This window comes from Pristiophorus japonicus, chromosome 6, assembly GCF_044704955.1.
Source record: "Pristiophorus japonicus isolate sPriJap1 chromosome 6, sPriJap1.hap1, whole genome shotgun sequence".
In the NCBI taxonomy this organism is placed as follows: Eukaryota; Metazoa; Chordata; class Chondrichthyes; family Pristiophoridae; genus Pristiophorus; species Pristiophorus japonicus.
The window spans coordinates 43,475,418-43,496,533 of record NC_091982.1 but is presented as its reverse complement, the minus strand read 5'-3'; the positions used below and the strand labels follow the sequence as shown (position 1 = coordinate 43,496,533).

The 21,116-nt window shown below is 45.0% G+C and overlaps 1 protein-coding gene across 1 annotated transcript in view; it reads right to left on the bottom strand.

Moving 5' to 3' along the window:
- The window catches only part of LOC139266104 (phosphatidylinositol 3,4,5-trisphosphate 5-phosphatase 2-like), a 120,505-nt gene that overhangs the window by 8,078 nt on the left and 91,311 nt on the right, over nucleotides 1-21,116 (bottom strand). The window contains exons 20-26 of the mRNA XM_070883952.1: nucleotides 19,070-19,159; nucleotides 17,765-17,878; nucleotides 14,145-14,233; nucleotides 11,358-11,445; nucleotides 6,363-6,518; nucleotides 5,677-5,758; nucleotides 1,007-1,153 (exon numbers count right to left, since the gene is read on the bottom strand). Coding sequence (XP_070740053.1) covers nucleotides 1,007-1,153; nucleotides 5,677-5,758; nucleotides 6,363-6,518; nucleotides 11,358-11,445; nucleotides 14,145-14,233; nucleotides 17,765-17,878; nucleotides 19,070-19,159 — 766 coding nt within the window. The remainder of the gene's footprint in view (nucleotides 1-1,006; nucleotides 1,154-5,676; nucleotides 5,759-6,362; nucleotides 6,519-11,357; nucleotides 11,446-14,144; nucleotides 14,234-17,764; nucleotides 17,879-19,069; nucleotides 19,160-21,116) is intronic.

Sequence of the window (21,116 nt, the reverse complement as noted above, 5' to 3'; positions counted from 1 at the left end):
CAGTGAGTTCCAGACTCCCACCACCTTCTGGGTAAAGACATTTCCTCTCATACCTCCTCTATATCTCCCCCCAATTACTTTAAATCTATGCCCTCTGGTTGTTGACTCCTCTACCAAGGAAAACACATCCTTCCTATCCACTCTATCCAGGCCCCTCATAATTTTATACACTTCAATCAGGTCTCACTTCAGCCTCCTCTGTTCAAAAGAAAACAGACCCAGCATCTCCAATCTTGCCCCATAGCCAAAATTCTTCAGTCCAGGCAACATTCTTGTAAATCTCCTCTGCACCCTTTCCAGTGCAATCACATCTTTCCTGTAATGTGGTGACCAGAACTGCCCACAGTACTCCAGCTGCGGCCTAACCAGTGTTTTATACAGTTCAAGCATAATGTCCTTGCTCTTGTATTCCATGCCTCGACAAATAAAGGCAAGTATTCCATATGCCTTCTTAACCACCTTATCTATCTGGCCTGCTACCATCAGGGATCTGTAGACCTGCACTCCAAGGTCCCTTTGTTCCTCTACATTTTTCAGTACTATGAACTCATGCCAATCAGGAAGTGGGTTGAGACTGCCCGAACCCATTCCACACAAAATTCTTGCAGGCAGCATAAAGATTCCTTTATTCTGTGCTGCATTTGGTCCCAGCTGCCAGAGGTGAAAGGACAGGGTGCTCATCCCCTGCGCCATCCCTTCCGCCAGCATTCTAGGTTTTAAGTAATAATATAGGAGAAGAACATAAGATCATAAGAAATAGGAGCAGGAGTAGGCCACACGGCCCCTCGAGCCTGCTCCGCCATTCAACAAGATCATGGCTGATCATTGATCTCAACTCCACTTTCCCACACCAATCTGCATATCCCTTGATTCCCCTAGACTCCAAAAATCTACAGGCTGAGTGGTTTTATTATACATAATAAGCTAAAAACAAGGAGAAGAAAAGAGGTGAGAACGTAAGAGATCCCTTTCAACACAATCTCCGACGTGATGATGATTGACGTACCTTGGCTGAACAGCCTCGTCACTTCCCTTCCCTTTAATTCCTGTGGCAGCCGTCCCAAGATGAGTGCCATCATCAGGCCAATTGGAAAACATCGCGCTGACGACTTCGGAGAAAGCTGAGCTTTGAGCACATTTCTTCCCACTGCCTCTGTGAAGAGAAGATCAAAGCCATGAACAAATTGTTACCAAACCCCATGCCATTCCTCACTTCTCAAGGGCAACTAGGGATGGGCAATAAATGCTGGCCTCTACCCGTGAATGAATTAAAAAAAAACAACTTGGGGCTCGATGTCTCAAATGCAACCAATTTTTGCTGCTAGTTTTGTACTGTGGTCTTCTTTACATTTAAAAACAAAAATGCTTTTTGGAGTAACTTTTCCCAATTCAAACTATTTTAATTTCTTGCCAAAAATCTTCTCACTCCCTCATGAGTTTTCAGTCCCTCGGGATTCTCCCATAGGCTCCCATCTGATTCAGTGTAGAAGTTCACTTTAATCCCTTGAACTTACTTAGTTGCTTGATAACAGCTGAGTGGCAGTAAACCTACTATAAATAGCCTGGTTGTCTCTGCGGTAGGAAAGAGAGAGAAATAAACAGCTGGAATTCCCGCCCCTAATCCATACTGGAAGTGTGCATGTGGGAATATTGGGCAAAGGATTGAATTGGGCTTGGCTGAAGTTGGCCCCATCGTCAAATGGCCTGCAGATGCTCACCATCTGAATGTCACATAAAGAATAGCTGTTTTGCCATGTGGTATCCAGATTGTATAAGAGGGTTGCTGGCAGCTGTGAAACTATGCCCAGAATGAGTCACCAGCTTCAGAAGAGGTGAAGGAATAAAAGATGCGAAAATCACTTTTTTTTTTGAAGGGTTTTTTCGCAAATCACTTTGCCCTCACCCACACCAGATCTCTGCCAAGTCCAGTCTTTTATTGGGCATTGAAATGTGCAATAATGACCTGGGGCAAGTCACTGTTACCTTTGCTTTCTTCCTTTCTCTGTCCAGTGCCTCCTTCTAATGGCGAAACTTGCATGAGGCACATCAGATAGGAGATAGTGCAGGACAAAAAACCTGATCTTCTTAATCCTTGGTTTGTTTCACAAGTTTCTGCACAGTTTATGTTTCTTGTTCTTAAAAGGCATCACCTTCATTCAAATGTCTTTAGCATACCCATTATCATTTGTTAACAAATACAGGTCAGAGTGACACTTGTGATGCACTGCTCTTCAATTTCCTTTCCCTTCAGAAACACAAAAGAGCATTCAATGATAATGCTCCTTTGACAGACTATGGCGTTATTGACCATGCAGGTTAAAGGGTCTTCAAAACACCATGGAAGGGCTAGTTTAACAGCTGGTATAAAAACAGAAATGGCTGTAAATGCACAATAGGTCCTTCAGCATCTGAAGGAGAAAAATAGGTTAATGTTTTGGGTATCATTTGTCTGTTTTATAAGGTAAGTGACAATTTGGAATAGACACTGGGAAAGTCTTCAGTTGTGAGGGCCAAAAGTGAAATTGAAAAATGACAATTAGATGTTATTCATGGTCACTGAAGTTTTACATCACAAAACAGCGACATCAGTACCACCTGCTCCCTCAGCAGGCAGTGGAAGCAGATAGCATTCATTTAAATGCAAATAGATTTCTTTCAGAAAATAATAGTTTGGGATAAAGTAAATGAAGAATTTGAGACATGACATGCGGTAGATATAGCAATCTTGGGAGGAGGTGCGTTTGATCCTATTGTTCCCAAAGCTCTCCACCACTGGGGTTTTCCTCACCTCATGTCTGAAGCTGTTGTAGCCTAAGATTGCTTTTCATCATTAGTCAACAACTCCATTATCGTCGCATCATGCGACTACCAGGATGGTAGAAGGCAGACTAGATAGACCTTATGTCTTTAATAGTCTAGCAATTCCTATGTTCCTATGAAAGGTTTGTGGTACATTTGCTACACCATCACAACACACAGACTTTACAATATGGCTCTTAACACAGGAACTTGTCAGGTAATCTGTCACCTGATGCCATTATGGTAGTTACAGCAATGGCTGCATTCCCACAGTAGTCCACTAGGTGGAGGAGTAGTCCATTAGATGGAGCTATATAATTACAGGGTTACAGCTGAAATGTTAACCTTCTCCATTTATCAAATGCATTTCCAATATTTTCTGTGTTTAGTTAAGAGCTCCAGCATTTGGGAGTTTTCTTCCTTTTTATCTTAGTATCAGGGCTTCTGTTCCTAAAGTGCATCAGTATGGACATCTGTTGAGGGAAAAATTGGGCTCAAGTGGCACGATTTTGAAATGTGTAGCTGAGCAGAGAGACCTTGGTGTCGATATACATAAATCCTTAAAGGTGGCAGGTTGATAAGATGGTTAAGAAGCATGTGAGTAACTTGGGTTTATAAATAGAGGAATAGAAAATAAAAGCAAAGAGATCATGTTTAAACTTTAGAAATTATTGGTTAGACCTCAGCTGGAGTATTGTGAACAATTCTGGGCACATACCAGGAAAGATGTAAAGGCCTTAGAAAGGGTACAGCCTGACATCAGTAGTGGGAAAAATGTTGGAATCAATTATTAAAGATGAAATAGCAGCACATTTGGAAAGCAGTTACGGGATCGGTCCAAGTCAGCATGGATTTATGAAAGGGAAATCCTGCTTGACAGATCTTCTAGAATTTTTTGAGGATGTAACTGGCAAAGTGGACAAGGGAGAACCAGTGGATGTGGTGCATTTGGACCTTCAAAAGGCTTTTGATAAGGTCCCACACAAGAGATTGGTGTGCAAAATTAAAGCACATGATATTGGGGGTAGTGTATTGACGTGGATAGAGAACTGGTTGGCAGACAGGAAGCAGAGAGTCGGGATAAACAGGTCCTTTTCAGAATGGCAGGCAGTGACTAGTGGGGTGCCGCAGGGCTCAGTGCTGGGACGCCAGCTATTTGCAATATACATTAATGATTTGGGAATTGAGTGTAGTTTCTCAAAGTTTGCAGATGACACTAAGCTGGGTGGCGGTGTGAGCTGTGAGGAGGATGCTAAAAGGCTGCAGGGTGACTTGGATAGGTTAGGTGAGTGGGCAAACGCATGGCAGATGCAGTATAATGTAAGGTTATCCACTTTGGTGGCAAAAACAAGGAGGCAGAATATTATTTGAATGGTGGCAGATTAGGAAAAGGGGAGGTGCAACGAGACCTGGGTGTCATGGTACATCAGTCATTGAAAGTTGGCATGCAGGTACAGCAGGCGAAGAAGGCAAATGGTATGTTGGCCTTCATAGCTAGAGGATATGAGTACAGGAGCAGGGAAGTCTTACTGCAGTTGTACAGGGCCGTAGTGAGGCCTTACCTGGAATATTGTGTTCCGTTTTGGTCTCCTAATCTGAGGAAGGACATTCTTGCTATTGAGGGAGTGCAGTGAAGGTTCACCAGACTGATTCCCGGGATGGCAGGATTGACATATGAGGAGAGACTGGATCGACTGGGCCTGTATTCACTGGAGTTTAGAAGGATGAGAGGGGATCTCAGAAAAGTATAAAATTCTGACGGGACTGGACACGTTCGATGCAGGAAGAATGTTCCCGATGTTGAGGAAGTCCAGAACCAGGGGACATAATCTAAGGATAAGGGGTAAGCCATTTAGGACTGAGATGAGGAGAAACTTCTTCACTCAGAGAGTTGTTAACCTGTGGAATTCCCTACCGCACAGAGTTGTTGATGCGAGTTCATTGGATATATTCAAGAGGGAGTTAGATATGGCCCTTACAGCTAAAGGGATCAAGGGGTATGGAGAGAAAGCGGGAAAGGGGTACTAAGGTGAATGATCAGCCATGATCTTATTGAATGGCGGTGCAGGCTCGAAGGGCTGAATGGCTTACTCCTGCACCTATTTTCTATGTTTCGATGTTTCTACAGAGGAGGTTTACCAGAAGGTTACCAGGGTTGAGGAACTTCAGTTATGGTTACAACTGTTCTCCTTGGAACAGAGACGGTTAGGAGATGACCTAATAGAGGTTTTCAAGATGATGAGAGATTTTGATAGAGTAAATAGGGAAAAAGTATTCCCTCTGGTGAGCGGGTCAATAACCAGAGCTCATAGATTTAAAATCATTGGCAAAAGATCTAGAGGGGAGATGGGGAGAATTCTTTCACTCAGAAAGTTGTCTGGACCTGGAACTCTTGGCCTGAAAAGGTGGTGGAAGCTAATTCCATCAATAATTTTAAAAAGGAGTTGGACAGGTTCTTGGGGATGAAGAACTTACAGGGTCGCTGACAAAAGTGGGGACGTGGGACTAAGCACGACTGTTCTTTGATAGAGACAGCACGGATACGATGGGCTGAATGGCCCTTTTCTGTGCTGTACGTTTCTATGATTCTATGAATCGTGATGCGTTACACGGTAAAATAGCCGGTCAACATTTACTGTCCAGCCTCACGCATGAAAAAGGACCACTTGGACAAGGTATTGGAGGGTGGCAACACTCATGGAACTGTAAGCTAGCCTGAGTCAGTGCCTCAACAGAGAATGGGGAGAACATTGGTGGAAAAAAAATATCTACAGAGTCAGGAGATAAATAAAAATATGCATGCATATTAAAGGAAAAGATGCAACACTGGTAGTTTGATGAGTTTCCAATATTTATTCCACAAAACAAGCTGCTTACCCAGCGTATTCTTGCATTGGTTTGGACAATGCAGCTTTATCTTTTAGGGGTCTGGTCCCATCTCTTTCTGAACTGATCCATTCTGTTACAAATGAAAAGAAGAAATATCAGTAGCTTGCAAAGCTAGCAAATAGCCTTCCTTCGAGCTGTGAAAACGTATTGGAATAACCTTCTACATTTCTTTTCTATTCCATAAAATTCGAGTGAAACAAAACGTTGTCAATTATAGTCATCTGTTTGGATCCGACTGGGCACAAGGGACTTCTGAGATGGCTTTTCTTTTTTGGAAGTAAGAAGACATCTGAGGGTGACTTTGTTGGGGTACCAACATGCAGCGCTACTGGGTTCATGCCTGCAATCCCCCATGGGCTGAGCTGCCATTCTCAGCAACCTCATGGTTCTAAGGAGGTGCCAAGTGGAGGCCGGAAATCTCCATGCAAGGAGAGAGAGGGAGGGAAGCTCAGAGGGGACATCATTCCCAGGGACACAGTGGATATTTCAGAACAACATTGTAAGCAGTTCAGCCATCTAATCATTGTTTAATGTGCAGATGATGCATGGAATTTTGAGAGCTTAAAAAAAGAGATGAATGGACATATCGTATCATTTCACTGAAATACCAGAATGGCGGTGAACTTCCGCAGTGACACAGGAACACTGGGATGTCGGACCGCTGAAGAACTCACCATACAGACGCTCCCGAGTTCGTTTGCGTTCAGCAGGAACAACGACCCTCATCGTCACACGGATAGATCCCGACTCATCCCCCAGATGAGACAGGCCCGTCTCAAACCTCTGAGGCGTGTTGCCAATCAAGGACTTCAATGCAATACAGCACTCTCCTGCAAAAGGACAAAAAGCAGGGAAGTAGCAGAGGTCAGTTTTGTAGGAAAGTACATTAAAGTGAAAATAGCGGCTGCTGGATGACATACGCTCTTAACGGGTGTTACAGGTGATTTCTGTAGTTAGCAGCACTTCTAAGTTACTTTTGACCTCTTTATGCTTTGGAGCTGCTGGTTAGAGATATCGCTTTTTTTTATTCATTCATAGGGTGTGGGTGTCGCTGGCAAGGGCAGTATTTATTGCCCATTCCTAATTACCCTTGAGAAGATAGTGGTGAGCTGCCTTCTTGAACCGCTGCATTCCTTATGGTGAAAGTACTCCCAAAGTGCTGTTAGGGAGGGAATTCCAGGATTTTGACCCAGCCACGATGAAGGAATGGCAATATACTTCCAAGTCAGGATGGTATGTGACTTGGAGGGGAACGTGGAGGTGGTGATGTTCCCATGTGTCTGCTGCCCTTGTCCTTCTAGGTGGTAGAGGTCCCGGGTTTGCATGGCAAGTTACTGTAATGCCCACCAGTAGTGGAGGAAGTGAATGTTTAAGGTGGTGGATGGGGTGCTAATCAAGCAGGTTGCTTTATCCTTGATGGTGTCGAGCTTCTTGAGTATTGTTGGAGCTGCACTCAGCCAGGCAAGTGGAGAGTATTCTATCACACTCCTGACTTGTGCCTTGTAGATGGTGGATAGGCTTTGGAGAGTCAGGAGATACTTTGGCCCTGATTTTTAAATGGGGAAGGCAGGTGCAGTGCACCTGAGAAGGGCCTTGGGTCTCAATAACACTGTTTGGGCGAGCTAAGGGCGACTGTCAACCCTCCAGAGGCAGCTTGGCCAATGTCAACCGGTCAATTTCTGCCCACTTGCCTCACTCCTTAGGTGAAATCCTGGGTTGCGGGCGGGGGCGGAGGGGGAGGGGGGTGGGTAGGGGGGTGGGGTGCGGATAAGGACAATGGGAGGGGGGCTGATTGCAGGCTGCCAGCAGCCCACTGGAGTGCTGTGGAGTTTACATTTTAATTGCTTTTTTGGTGGTGGGCGCTGGCTAGGCTGCACCCACGCCAGAAAACCCTGAGTGGAGCAGGCCCAGTCGGTGCCTGTTCCACTCAGGGCAGCTAAATTATCCAGAGAGGTCCTAAAAGAGGTGTTAAGCTCCTCAAAGGCATTTGCAAGAGGCCTAATGCTTGTTTTAGATGGCCTCTCCATGTGCCTGAGAAATGGCACGACTCAAAATCGGGTCAGACAACTTGGTACGCAGGATGTTGGTCCTTGGAATTGGCTGCCATAGCACCCATTTTACACCCATAAAATGGGTGCAACAAGGCCCAATTTCTACCCCATGGATTCCTGGTGAGCAAAGCTCCCCACCGGCAGTGCAGATTTGTTAAACTACTTCTATGAACTAAGACACAGGGGAAACATTCAGGCCAAGAGACTGAGCAGAGATGAGGCACAGGACTGATACCTATTATTATAGGATTGGGTGACGAGGAGACACCAGGGCTCTTCAGCCTTGATAGGAGGTGACAGAGTGAACTATCATATACAAAAATATAAGACAAATCTGGAGCACAACTTTATTAATAATAATAATAACTTTTATTTATATAGTGCCTTTAATGTAGTAAAATGTCCCAAGGCGCTTCACAACTGTGTTATAAACAAACAGATAAATTTGACACCAAGCCACAGAAGAAATTAAGGCAGATCATCAAAAGCTTGTTTAAAGAGGTAGGTTTTAACAAGCGTCTTAAAGGAGGAAAGAGAGGTAGAAAGGCGGAGAGGTTGAGGGAGGGAGTTCCAGCGTTTAGTGCCCAGGTAGCTGAAGGCACGGCCACAGATGGTTGAGCTGTTATAATCAGGGATGTTCAAAAGACCAGAATTTGAAGAGGGTAGCCATCTTGTGGGATTGTGAGGCTGAAAAAAATTACAGAGATAGGGAAGGGCGAGGCCATGGAGTGATTTGTAAACAGAGGATGAGAATTTTGAAATCGAGGCATTGTTTAACTGGAAGCCAATGTAGGTCAGTAAGCATAGGGCGATCTTGATTTGGTGCGGGTAGGTACACGGGTTGCTGAGTTTTGGATGACTTCAAGTTTACATAGTGTGGAATGTGCAAGGCCGGCCAGGATTGAGTTGGAGTAGTCAAGTCTAGAGGTAACAAATCATCATCATAGGCAGTCCCTTGGAATCGAGGAAGACTTGCTTCCACTCTTAGCATGAGTTCTTAGGTGGCTGTTCAGTCCAATAAGAGAACCACAGACTCTGTCACAGGTGGGACAAACAGTCGTTGAGGGAATGGGTGGGTGGGACTGGTTTGCCGCACGCGCTTTCCGCTGCCTGCGCTTGATTTCTGCATGCTCTCGACTACGAGACATGAGGTGCTCAGCGATCTCCCGGATGCACTTTCTCCACTTAGGGCGGTCTTTGGCCAGGGACTCCCAGGTGTCAGTGGGGATGTTGCACATTATCAGGGAAGCTTTGAGGCTGTCCTTGTAATGTTTCAGCTGCCCTTCTTTGGCTCGTTTGCCGTGAAGGGGTTCTGAATAGAGCGCTTGCTTTGGGAGTCTTGTGTCTGGCATGCGAACTATGTGGCCTGCCCAGCGGAGCTGATCAAGTGTGGTCAGTGCTTCAATGCTGGGGATGTTAGCCTGGACGAGGATGCTGACGTTGGTGCGTCTGTCCTCCCAGGGGATTTGTAGGATCTTGCGGAGACATCGTTGGTGGTATTTCTCCAGCAACTTTAGATGTCTACTGTACATGGTCCATGTCGCTGAGCCATACAGGAGGGTGGGTATTACTACAGCCCTGTAGACCATGAGCTTGGTGGCAGTTTTGAGGGCCTGGTCTTCGAACATTCTTTTCCTCAGGTGGCCGAAGGCTGCACTGGCGCACTGGAAGCGGTGTTGGATCTCGTCGTCAATGTCTGTTCTTGTTGATAGGAGGCTCCCGAGTTTAGGGAAATGGTCCACGTTGTCCAGGGCCGCGCCATGGGTCTTGATGACTGGGGGGCAGTGCTGTGCGACGAGGACAGGCTGGTGGAGGACCTTTATCTTACTAATGTTTAGCGTAAGGCCCATGCTTTCATATACCTCAGTAAATACATCGACGATGTCCTGGAGTTTAGCCTCAGTATATGCGCATACTGTAGCTCAACGACAGAGGTTGGGATGGTCTTGGACCTGGCCTGGACATGACGAAGGTTGAACAGGTTCCCACTGGTTCTGTAGTTCCACTTCAGCGGGGAGCTTGTCGATTGTGAGGTGGAGCATGGCAGCGAGGAAAATTGAGAAGAGGGTTGGGGTGATGACGCAGCCCTGTTTGACCCCAGTTCGGACGTGGATTGGGTCTTTGATGGATCCATTAGTAAGGATCACGGCCTGCATGTCGTCTTGGAGCAGGCGGAGGATGGTGACGAACTTTTGAGGGCACCTGAAACAGAGGAGGACGCTCCACAGACCCTCGCGGTTGTAAGGTCGAAGAAGGCCATGTATAAGGGCTGGTGCTGTTCCCTACATTTTTCCTGCAGCTGTCGCGCTGCAAAAACCATGTCCGTTCTGCCCCGTAGGGGACGAAATCCGCACTGTGACTCCAGGAGGAGCTCCTCGGCCACAGGGAGAAGGCAGTTGAGAAGGACTCTAGCAATGACTTTCCCAGTGGCTGATAGCAAGGAGATTCCTCTGTAGTTGCCACATTCGGACTTGTCCCTTTTTTAAAGATGGTCACGATCACTGCATCTCTGAGATCTCCCGGCGTGCTCTTGCTCTCCTCCCTCCAGATGAGAGAGATGAGGTCATGTATTCGCGCCAACAGTGCCCCTCTGGCATATTTCAGTGCCTCAGCAGGGATTCCATCCGCAACCCGTAGCTTTGTTGTTTTTAATCTGTCTTCTGTCTTTTTCTACCTCATGCAGTGTTGGGGTTTTACTGAGGTGGTGGTGGGCAGCATGCTGCGGGATGGAGTTGAGAACACTTGGGTCAAAGGCAGAGTCTCGATTGAGGAGATCTTCGAAGTGCTCCTTCCAGCGGGCCCTGACTGCCTCAGTATCCTTGATGAGTGTTTCCCCATTCTTGGCCAGCAGTGGGGTGGGGCCTTGGGTGTTTGGGCCGCAGGTAGCCTTGACGGGCCTACACAGGCTGCTGGGTTTTGGATGACTTCAAGTTTACATAGTGTGGAATGTGGAAGGCCGGCCAGGAGTGAGTTGGAGTAGTCAAGTCTAGAGGTAACAAATAGTGTTGAGCAAGAGACATAAGGAGCGATTTTGGGGGCCCTATTGCCCTGTTTGCACTTTTAAAAAAGGATGGTAGCAGGACCAATATGGAGCACAATTTACCGTCAAGTTCCCATCCGCTTTTGGGTGGACCTGGATCCAGTCAGCTAGAGCTACCACTAAAAACAGGTGAGGGGCACATGAATCTATGGTAATCAGAGTCCAATGGGGCTGTGATGATCCCAATGCCATTTTTTCACCTCTTCCTACCTGAAGGCCACTGCCAGCCCACGATTGGCCCGTTGTTGTGTTTCCCCATCCCCCGCCCAGGACTTACCTTAGGGCAGTTGCTGGCCCGAAACGGGCAAGCGAGCTACCTCTGAGGTGCAAGAATTAGCCGCAGCTCACCCAAGTTATCACACTGGTGCCTGAGGCCTAATTTCAGGCGAGCCTCAGGCCTAGCGGTTGCACTGTCTGCGCACAGCTGGTTATTCCCCGGCAAACATGCAATACATAATTTTATCCCTTTCTATTTTGCTAACCTGCCATCTTTTGTGTGCTCTTTCCCATAACACATTTACATTATGTAACTGTCCTCAACCTTCTGCTCTTGGATAGCTAACTTAGCTATAACTCACCGTAGGACTCATATCCATCTGTGGATTTTATGGTCAGCAGGAGATGCTGGTCTTGTAGGTACTCAACCTCAGACAGAATTGGAGACAGCTATTGAAAGCAACAACAGTGAGCAGTGAGAAGCTGCAAAAAGAGTCCAATGAGGTTGAAACAGTAATTATAGATTGTTCAGGACACACTTTGCTTTGGGCCTGTCTCAGTTCCTGTCTTTATCAACAGCCTTTCCTTATAAGTCAAAAGGTTAAATTATTCTTTGGTGAAGTCACAATTAGAATATGAAGTATCGGTTTGGACACACTAATTTCTAAATGACTCAGATGAATTGGAGAGAGTCTGAATTCTAATGAGGTTAAGTTAACAGAAATGAGTAAAGGAAATTTTGCTCTGCATCTAAACCACATCTGATCCAGGTCTACTTGGCAGAACAGTGTCACAATTTTACTCTGCATCTAGCTTGTGCTATATCTGATTTGGGTGTCCTTGATGGTACAGTTTAGCAGTAACTTTACACAGGATCAAACCCATCATATACCTAAACCCAGATGTGTTTAAATGTAATGTAGACATTAGCTTGGAAAGTACCCTTCAGCAAGTCCTCCCTAGCCACTGATTCCATCTCTCTCCCCAACTTCAGTCTGAGGCTGAACCACACTGTGCGCAACCTTGGTGTCATATTTGACCCTAAAATGAGCTTTCGATCACATATCTGCAGTATAACTGAGACAGTCTATTTCCACCTCTGTAACATCGCCTGTCTCCGCTCTTGCCTCAGCTCATCCACTGCTGAAGCCCTCATCCATGCCTTTGTTATCTCTAAGCTTGACTATTCCAACGCAGTCCTGGCTGGCCTCCCACAGACTATCCTACGTAAACTAGAGGTGATCCAAAACTCGGCTACCCATGTCCTAACACGCACAAAGTCCCGCTCATCCATCACCTCTGTGCTTGCTGACCTACATTGGCTTCCTGGTTAAGCAACGCCTCGGTTTCAAAATTCTCATCCTTGTTTTCAAATCCCTCCATGGCCTCGCCCCTCCATATCTTTGTAATCTCCTCCAGCCCCACAACCGCTTGAGATGTCTGTGCTCTTCTAATTCTGCCCTCTTGAGCACCCCTGATTATAATCGTTCAACCATTGGTGGCCATGCCTTCTGTTGCCTAAGCCTTAAGCTCTGGAATTCCCTGCCTAAACCTCCTCGCCTCTCTATCTCTCGTTCCTCTTTCAAGACACTTCTTAAAACCTACCTCTTTGAACAAGCTATTGGTCACCTGCCCTAATTTCTCCTTCTGTGGTTCAGTGTCAAATTCTTTGTCTCATAATAATCCTGTGAAGGGCCTTGGAACGTTTCACTACTTTAAAGGTGCTATATAAATACAAGTTATTATTGTTGAGTAAGTGGTTCCCATAGCTGGCTTCACAGAGGCCAATCACAGTGGAGTTTTGCCATTTTACCCCCATATCTTTCCATCAAATAGTAGGTGATTATCTGATTGACCCAGACAGTCAATTAAGGCAATTGGAGCCTCAGCGGGCTTAAAGCACAACTGAAGGGCTGGCTGCACCTCTAGAGACTGGTTATTGTGCACAGGGTACCATGGGCATTCCAGAGGCCTCAAATATCAGTGCCCCACAATGTGGAGAGTGTATTATCAGCCACAATATTTTTTTAAATGACCACTGTAATGTATTTGCTTCATGGGTTCTTTGCTTAAGAATTCATAGCAACGCATCGCTATTAAGAACGCGTTGGTTTATTAGCAAAGGTTTAACAATCACACATTACCAGTTCATCCACCAGGCTCACAACCACCTGTCTCGTCGTGGATCCCCTGAACCCAACTGGCTGGGGTTTTATTGAGTCTTGTGAACATCACGTGACTGGCTAAGCCACTCACAACGCAACAGCTCTACAACTATTTTGTGTAAAACTTTTAAATCAAGTGCCCCCTTAATAAAGGGGCACTAGAACCGACAAATTAACAAATAAAACTTTTTGAAACTTTAAACGGTACAACAGCTCTACCAACCTGTGAGCATACTCACAGGTGCATACATTACAACCACAAATTGCCAAAATTAACTATTAATCCACAACCTGCAGCAATTTTAAAACAAGATCCCAATTCTAGGTTCACCCCAATCAAGCCAATGTTACGCTCACCTAGGGCTATGACCTGCTTCCCAGTCCAAAACTAGATGGAGTGGACTATTTTTAATAAAGCCCATATACACTTGGGCATGTCTAACTCTGAGATAAATCTGTGCTTGTGTGTTTGAATGCTAAATGGGTTCACTCTTGCACATGCACAGTTTATTTTGAAATGTAGCAGTCAAAAAAATTGAGCTTTCCCGTCTGACTTTCATGAACTAAAATGACCAGGCTAGCAGCTGTGCTGTTAGAATTGGTAAATGGAAGGGTCGTCTCCCTATCCTAATCAAGTGCCCACATACTTCTGGTCGAGGTCACTGGTGATCAATCCGGAGGAAGAATCTTGGCTGCTTTTATCCTTCTCCAGTCTGCATACCAAGGCCATTTGTGGGCCTCCAGCACAGCTCTGGCTGGGATCAGTTAACTCGACATAGATCAGGGATTGAAACCAATCCGTGTAGCTTAGCAGCACCCCGGTGCATTTACTGAGCTATCGGGATATCCTGGAAACTTTGGTTAAACAACCAAATAGCATTTCACGCCAATCAGATCAAAACATAATGAAATGGCTGCCTTGTGGAGTTTAGAGTAATTGATCACTGTGTGATCATTTTCCATTAGGCTAAGGCTGAGACCTACCATTGGCAACTGATGTGAGGACCACTCAACTCTCAGGAATCCATGTTTAATACAGATCTGGGTACCATTATCCAAACTTTTCTTAAATTCTGTAAAAACAAAGTGAATTTTAGGCAAGTAGGCATTATTAAAACATTTACATATTTTTCTGTTATCATTAAACTTGCGATGTCTTTTTTTATAATACTGGAGAGAGAGATTTCAGATATACACATTAACATGCTGATTATTCATAGCGTACAGGACTTTACTTCAGTCACTGCAGTCCATAACTGCACTTAAAAGGCAGAGTCACCTTTGAAAAGATCTTGAGCATGATTTTTGTCCAGTTAGAAATGTCATTGCTTCAGAAAATAAAAATAATTGAAGCTCTAGGACAAACAAACATCCTACAATAGTGAAGTTTAAACCTGTTGGTTAGAGTTTGTAGAACTAATTGCTCTTTTAATATCACTGCAAGGATTCGACACAGACTGGTTCAATTGATGTTAAATCCAGAACTCAATGATGCTGTCAAATCAGCAGAATAGCAGCGATGAATGGAAGCGTGTTAACACTGTTGATTCTTGTAAAGAGAGGAGTAATCAGACTGTGTTAAACTCTGCTAATCTTATCCTGCTACTGTGTTCTCTTTATAAGTCAATTTAGATGCAGTGTCCATTGAACTGTTGAATTAAGGCTGACTTTAAAGCAATAGTTAGTTTAGACAATATACCACATTAAGAACATAAAAATATTAAGAAATAGGAGCAGGAGTAGGTCATTCGGCCCCTCGAGCCTGCTCCGCCATTCAATAAGATCATGGCTGATCTTCTACCTCAACTCCACTTTCCTGCGCTATCCCCATATCCCTTGATTCCCCTATAGTCCAAAAATCTATTGATCTCTATCTTGAATATACTCAACAACTGAGCATCCACAGCCCTCTGGGGTAGATAATTCCAAAGATTCACCAAAATATGAGTGAAGAAATCTCTCCTCATCTCAGTCGTAAATGACCAACCCCTTATTCTGGTTCTAGACTTGTCAGCCAGAGGAAACATCCATGCTGCATCTACCCTGTCAAGCCCTGTAAGAATTTTGTATGTTTCAATGAGATCACCTCTCATTCTTCTAAACTCTAGAGAATATAGGCCTAGTCTCCTCAATCTCTCCTCATAGCACAATACCCCCATCCCAGGATTCAGTCTGGTAAACCTTCATTGCACTCCCTCCATGGCATTAAAAGACATTCTGGTGCATACTGCAGAGAACTTTAATTAGTTGGTAATATTTTCTGCAGAAGGGACTAAATCATGCTTTGCAGAAAAAGGAGATTGGCATGGAGTGGTACAGATTTATAACTGAAAGTTTCACTTGGTAGAATAGTAACGAGTGAAACTATCAATATGGTCACAGGTACAGAACAGGCAGAAAAGGCCCCTTTACTTTATTAGGAGGAAAGCCGTGAAGCCTTACTTGAAGAAAAAGACCTGTCTGAGAAAGGCCATAAATCAGGCAAGTTCATGAGTGTAACCATGCAGGAGAGCTGTATCGATTTGTGGAAAATAACTCGTTAAACCTAAAGTTATTGATAAGAAAGAAGCTCATTAAAATTGAAAAAAAGAAAGGTATTTAAAAAGTGGGTGTTGGAACAGATACTTTAGAATTCGATTGAGGTCTGATCTTGTATATAAATACAGGTTGTTGTTGTTGATCAACCTGAGCACCCAAGCACGGAACTGTAACATTGTAACTCATAAGGTTTTGCCCTAAGTGCTGCTGTTATGTTTAATTATTGTTAATAATAAATCTGTGACACCTGACATTTAATGCTGTCAACCCGATTATTCTGAGGAGTGAATTATACGTAAAAACATTCCGGGGCCGAAATTCAGGGTCTCAGAAAGACCCGTCACTGCCCGTTTGTGGCGGCCATACGGCAGAATCCCGTGGTCGCCGCTTTGTGGTCAACTGGCCGACCCGACCCAAATTCAGCTCGGGGATTTTTTGGCCTGGACCCGATTCCGCCCGATTCCGCCCCTATGCTGATGACCGCTGCAGGCGCGTCATCAGAACGCACACCACCGCTCTCCCTCACCTGAGGAATGCACCGGCCGAAATTCAGGTCAAAAAATTGCTGCCCGGTTTTTCCGAGTGTGTACCGTCGGCTGCACGGCGGCCCTTCAAAGGGAGGGCCCACTGCCGTGGCCTCCATGTATTTATTTTTGTAGGCTGACTTCCCAATCGGCCGGCAAGATGGTGCCAATGGGCAGCCTGGCATCCACTCTTGGTGACCCGGCCGCTGGCCCAGCCGAAACTCTCCCTGGTGGCCCCAGTGGCCGAAGATAAAAAATGACTGATTCTCTCCTCTTTAATGGAGGAGAGAGAGCATGGTGACGCACACGCGCTGTGACGTCACCACCACTCCACTGCTGAGTGACAGCGGCGGAATTCTGGTCCTGGCCCAAATTCAGCCCCTCAGCCTGCCTTTCTGGCGATCTCCCGTTTCCACTATGACCGACTTACAGTCCGACTTTAAAAAAATGTCAAAGTGCTGAAAATTGATCGGAAGGCCGCCTCATGGATCCCAGCGGTAAAACCAAGTAAAAACTCATAGGCGCACCAGCTTTCTGCTGTACCTGAATTTCAGCCCCTCCTTCTCTAATAATTATCCCCATTCTCCCTTCCTCTCCTGAAGGCATTTGCTCCTCCTGTTGTTTGGCTTCACAGATGCTGGCAGTTTTGGGATTTCATTAAAGTGACCCTTTATAAAGTGACATCGAGAATGAAATTCAACTTCGGCAGGTACATAAAGCAGGTGATAGCGGATCGGCTACCCATTATACACCCCGACCAATTGAATTCAATGGAAAAGAAAATCAGCTGGGATGTATAAATGGGTGGCCAAATTGCTACCTTCCATTCTGCATCGCCACCAAAATTACCCCGTAGCATTACCTAGAAATTACAATATGTAAACAAGCCCAGCCAGTCTGCGTTGGTATTTATCCACCACACGGGTAGTAGTCCTGATTCCACGGACTGTTCCCATATCCCTTTATCACCCTTTCCCTCAACTACAAATCAAACCTCAATTTTTAAATGTTGACATGCATCTGCTTCAATCACGCACTCCAGTCATGCCTTCCACAGCCTCACACCCCTGTGTCTACAAAACTTTCTTCTGCTCATCCAAATTGCCATTCCTCATTTGTGGCCTTTGACATTGGGTGTCAGAAAGCTGTACGACCGTTGCTGATGTCCTGAATCATATCCTGTCTTTACCCAATATTCACATATGTTTTCCAGCAGGGTTCACTGGACAGTAACCAGGAGTGGGAAGTAATCCATTGTGAGAACATTGATTGAAATGTTTCCCTCCTTTGCCCAGGAGCAGTGAGGCCAATTGTAGTGAATCTACAGCCTCCTGGATTGCGATCAAACAGCTTACCATAAACCAAGCATGAAACCTAGGACAGTCCCTTTCTCTAGGGTTCAGTACCACACTGGCTGGGGCATCGAACCATTGAGCCACCAGGTAGGCTCCATGACAATCATTTCCATTTTATAAATGATGCCCTGATGGTGTCATTGTCTCATGAAATTGGCTGAAGTATGAGTATTAAATGCTCCCAAACCTTCCAAACAGCTGGAGTGAAATTCAATGAAAAACTTTGTTTTGCATGTTGTCTTCACGATGGCCTCTATCATTTCAAACTCAATGCAGGCCTGTCCAGAACTGTTACAAGGACCTACAGACAACAGGGGTAAAAATAATTAGTTGGATTTAAGAAATTCAACCACAACAATAAATTGCATTTCTATATCACCTCAAATGCAAACTCACCAATAAGAAGCATATAATCATCATATCTTATGCATACTAGCCTTCAAAAACTTACCTCTCTAGTTTGGTGTGTGTGTGTGTGTGCGTGCGTGCGTGCGTGCTCATCAAGGTGATGGATAATGGAACAGTGTCAGCATCATATACTCCTAGGCCAAGCTTATCATGGTCAGATGTAGAATAAAAAGAACATAAGGATGATCAGGAAGCGTAAACGATTATTTAGCCCAACAAGCTTTACCCTGTTTTATTGATCTTAGCTTTCTCACCATATTACTCATTTTTTTGTCTCTCCATAAACAAATCGAATAGCCTCTTGAACACTTATGTATGCATGTTTCAATGGCTGCCCTTGGTAATTTGAGTCCTAACTGAATTCCCTTGTCACTCATAGCTTCCTAATATTAACTTGTGTTCCCTTTTATTTAAATGTTGTGTCACCTTTGTAAACTCCTTTGCAATCTTGAAAATAAATGAATTATGGGACCTCAATGTCTCCTCTTTTCAGAGAGGACGAACCTAACTTCCTTAACCTTTCCTCATAACTTTGATACCCAATGCCTGGAATCATCCTGTTGCTCTTCCAAGCATAATAATACCTCCCCTTGATCTAGTGAGGACTATACAGAGTATTCAGCAATATAATCTCTTCTGATGTGTACTCTATCCATCTCCTTATACACCCTGCTACCTTACTTGCCCCTTTTTAATGCAACTAAGTACTGGGAAGAGTAAAGCTTCCTTTACTCTGATTGAACTATGAACCAGCTGGAGAAAGCCTCCCCAGATTGCACCATTGTAGCATTTCCATAATCCCACATCTCTCTGATGTGCCAATGACAATTTTTAACCAACAATTAGCAATATTTCTCTGTGGACTCATGCCCACTTAGCACCCATTTTGAAACTGTCCCAAATTCATTTCACAGACAGCAGCATCTTTCATTCCATCACTCTGATCGCGATTTGTACCCAGATGCAAGAGATGGAAGACCAGCGTATAACCCAGATCCTCCAATGAAGTCACTCTTTCTATTATCTGTTCAGCTCCCCATTGCTCAGTACAACATGTCCTGTGCATCACTTGGGTTCTTTTTACCTTTTTTGGACACAAACTGCGACGTTACCCCAATTTCAAATGTGGAAAAGACAGGAGAGTGGTCGCTGGTCATGATGTCATCTGTGCAGCCTACGGGAAAAGTAAAAGAGCATCAATAGGAGGAAATGAAATGTTACTCTGTAGGTTCTCCTGAGATACTATGTGGCAGAATTCTGTTTTTATCATACGATAGTGTAGTGAGTAATATCCAGCCACAAATGCTGTGTTTATTATAACAGTTGCTAAAATCACTTTATCAAGTTAAACCAATTTCCCTTAGTTCTGTGTCCAGTAAGTCGATCACATCCCTAAATTAGTGTCTGTTTAAAGTGACACTGGCTCCAAAATTCCAATCTTGGGCTAGGGCGGAAAGTGGGCAAAGCTCTTAACAGGGGCTGAAATCGGGGGTGGAAGCCAGTGCTACTGGGATTCCACCAAATGAAAAGTGCTGCTTTCAATTCCGGTGAAGGGGAGCGAGTGAATCTTCTGCCCTCGCTCCTACGTTCAAAGAGAGTGTCTGAGGAGGTCATGGGCCACCCCAAGAATTCTGCCCAGTATGCCTTTATAGGGCCCCAGCAGTACTCTTGACAGCTGAGAGGAGGCAGGTGTCCCACTGAGGAGCTTGGAAAGGGCCCAGGTGTAAAGACAAAGGTAATTGATCCAGGAGGAAATGGATTACCATTATTTACAGAACCAAAGGCTCCTTAAGTGTCAGCTGTGGCTCAGTGGGTAGCATAGAAACATAGAAACATAGAAAATAGGTGCAGGAGCAGGCCATTCAGCCCTTCTAGCCTGCACCGCCATTCAATGAGTTCATGGCCGAACATGAAACTTCAGTACCCCCTTCCTGCTTTCTCGCCATAACCCTTGATCCCCCGAGTAGTAAGGACTTCATCTAACTCCCTTTTGAATATATTTAGTGAATTGGCCTCAACTACTTTCTGTGGTAGAGAATTCCACAGGTTCACCACTCTCTGGGTGAAGAAGTTTCTCCTCATCTCGGTCCTAAATGGCTTACCCCTTATCCTCAGACTGTGACCCCTGGTTCTGGACTTCCCCAACATTGGGAACATTCTTCCTGCATCTAACCTGTCTAAACCCGTCAGAATTTTAAACGTTTCTATGAGGTCCCCTCTCATTCTTCTGAACTCCAGTGAATACAAGCCCAGTTGATCCAGTCTTTCTTGATAGGTCAGTCCCGCCATCCCGGGAATCAGTCTGGTGAATCTTCGCTGCACTCCCTCAATAGCAAGAATGTCCTTCCTCAAGTTAGGAGACCAAAACTGTACACAATACTCCAGGTGTGGCCTCACCAAGGCCCTGTACAACTGTAGCAACACCTCCCTGCCCCTGTATTCAAATCCCCTCGCTATGAAGGCCAACATGCCATTTGCTTTCTTAACCGCCTGCTGTACCTGCATGCTAACCTTCAATGACTGATGTACCATGACACCCAGGTCTCATTGCACCTTCCCTTTTCCTAATCTGTCACCATTCAGATAATAGTCTGTCTCTCTGTTTTTACCACCAAAGTGGATAACCTCACATTTATCCACATTATACTTCATCTGCCATGCATTTGCCCACTCACCTAACCTATCCAAGTCACTCTGCAGCCTAATAGCATCCTCCTCGCAGCTCACACTGCCACCCAACTTAGTGTCATCCGCAAATTTGGAGATACTGCATTTAATCCCCTCGTCTAAATCATTAATGTACAATGTAAACAGCTGGGGCCCCAGCACAGAACCTTGCGGCACCCCACTAGTCACTGCCTGCCATTCTGAAAAGTAACCGTTTACTCCTACTCTTTGCTTCCTGTCTGACAACCAGTTCTCAATCCACGTCAGCACACTACCCCCAATCCCATGTGCTTTAACTTTGCACATTAATCTCTTGTGTGGGACCTTGTCGAAAGCCTTCTGAAAGTCCAAATATACCACATCAACTGGTTCTCCTTTGTCCACTTTACTGGAAACATCCTCAAAAAATTCCAGAAGATTTGTCAAGCATGATTTCCCTTTCACAAATCCATGCTGACTTGGAC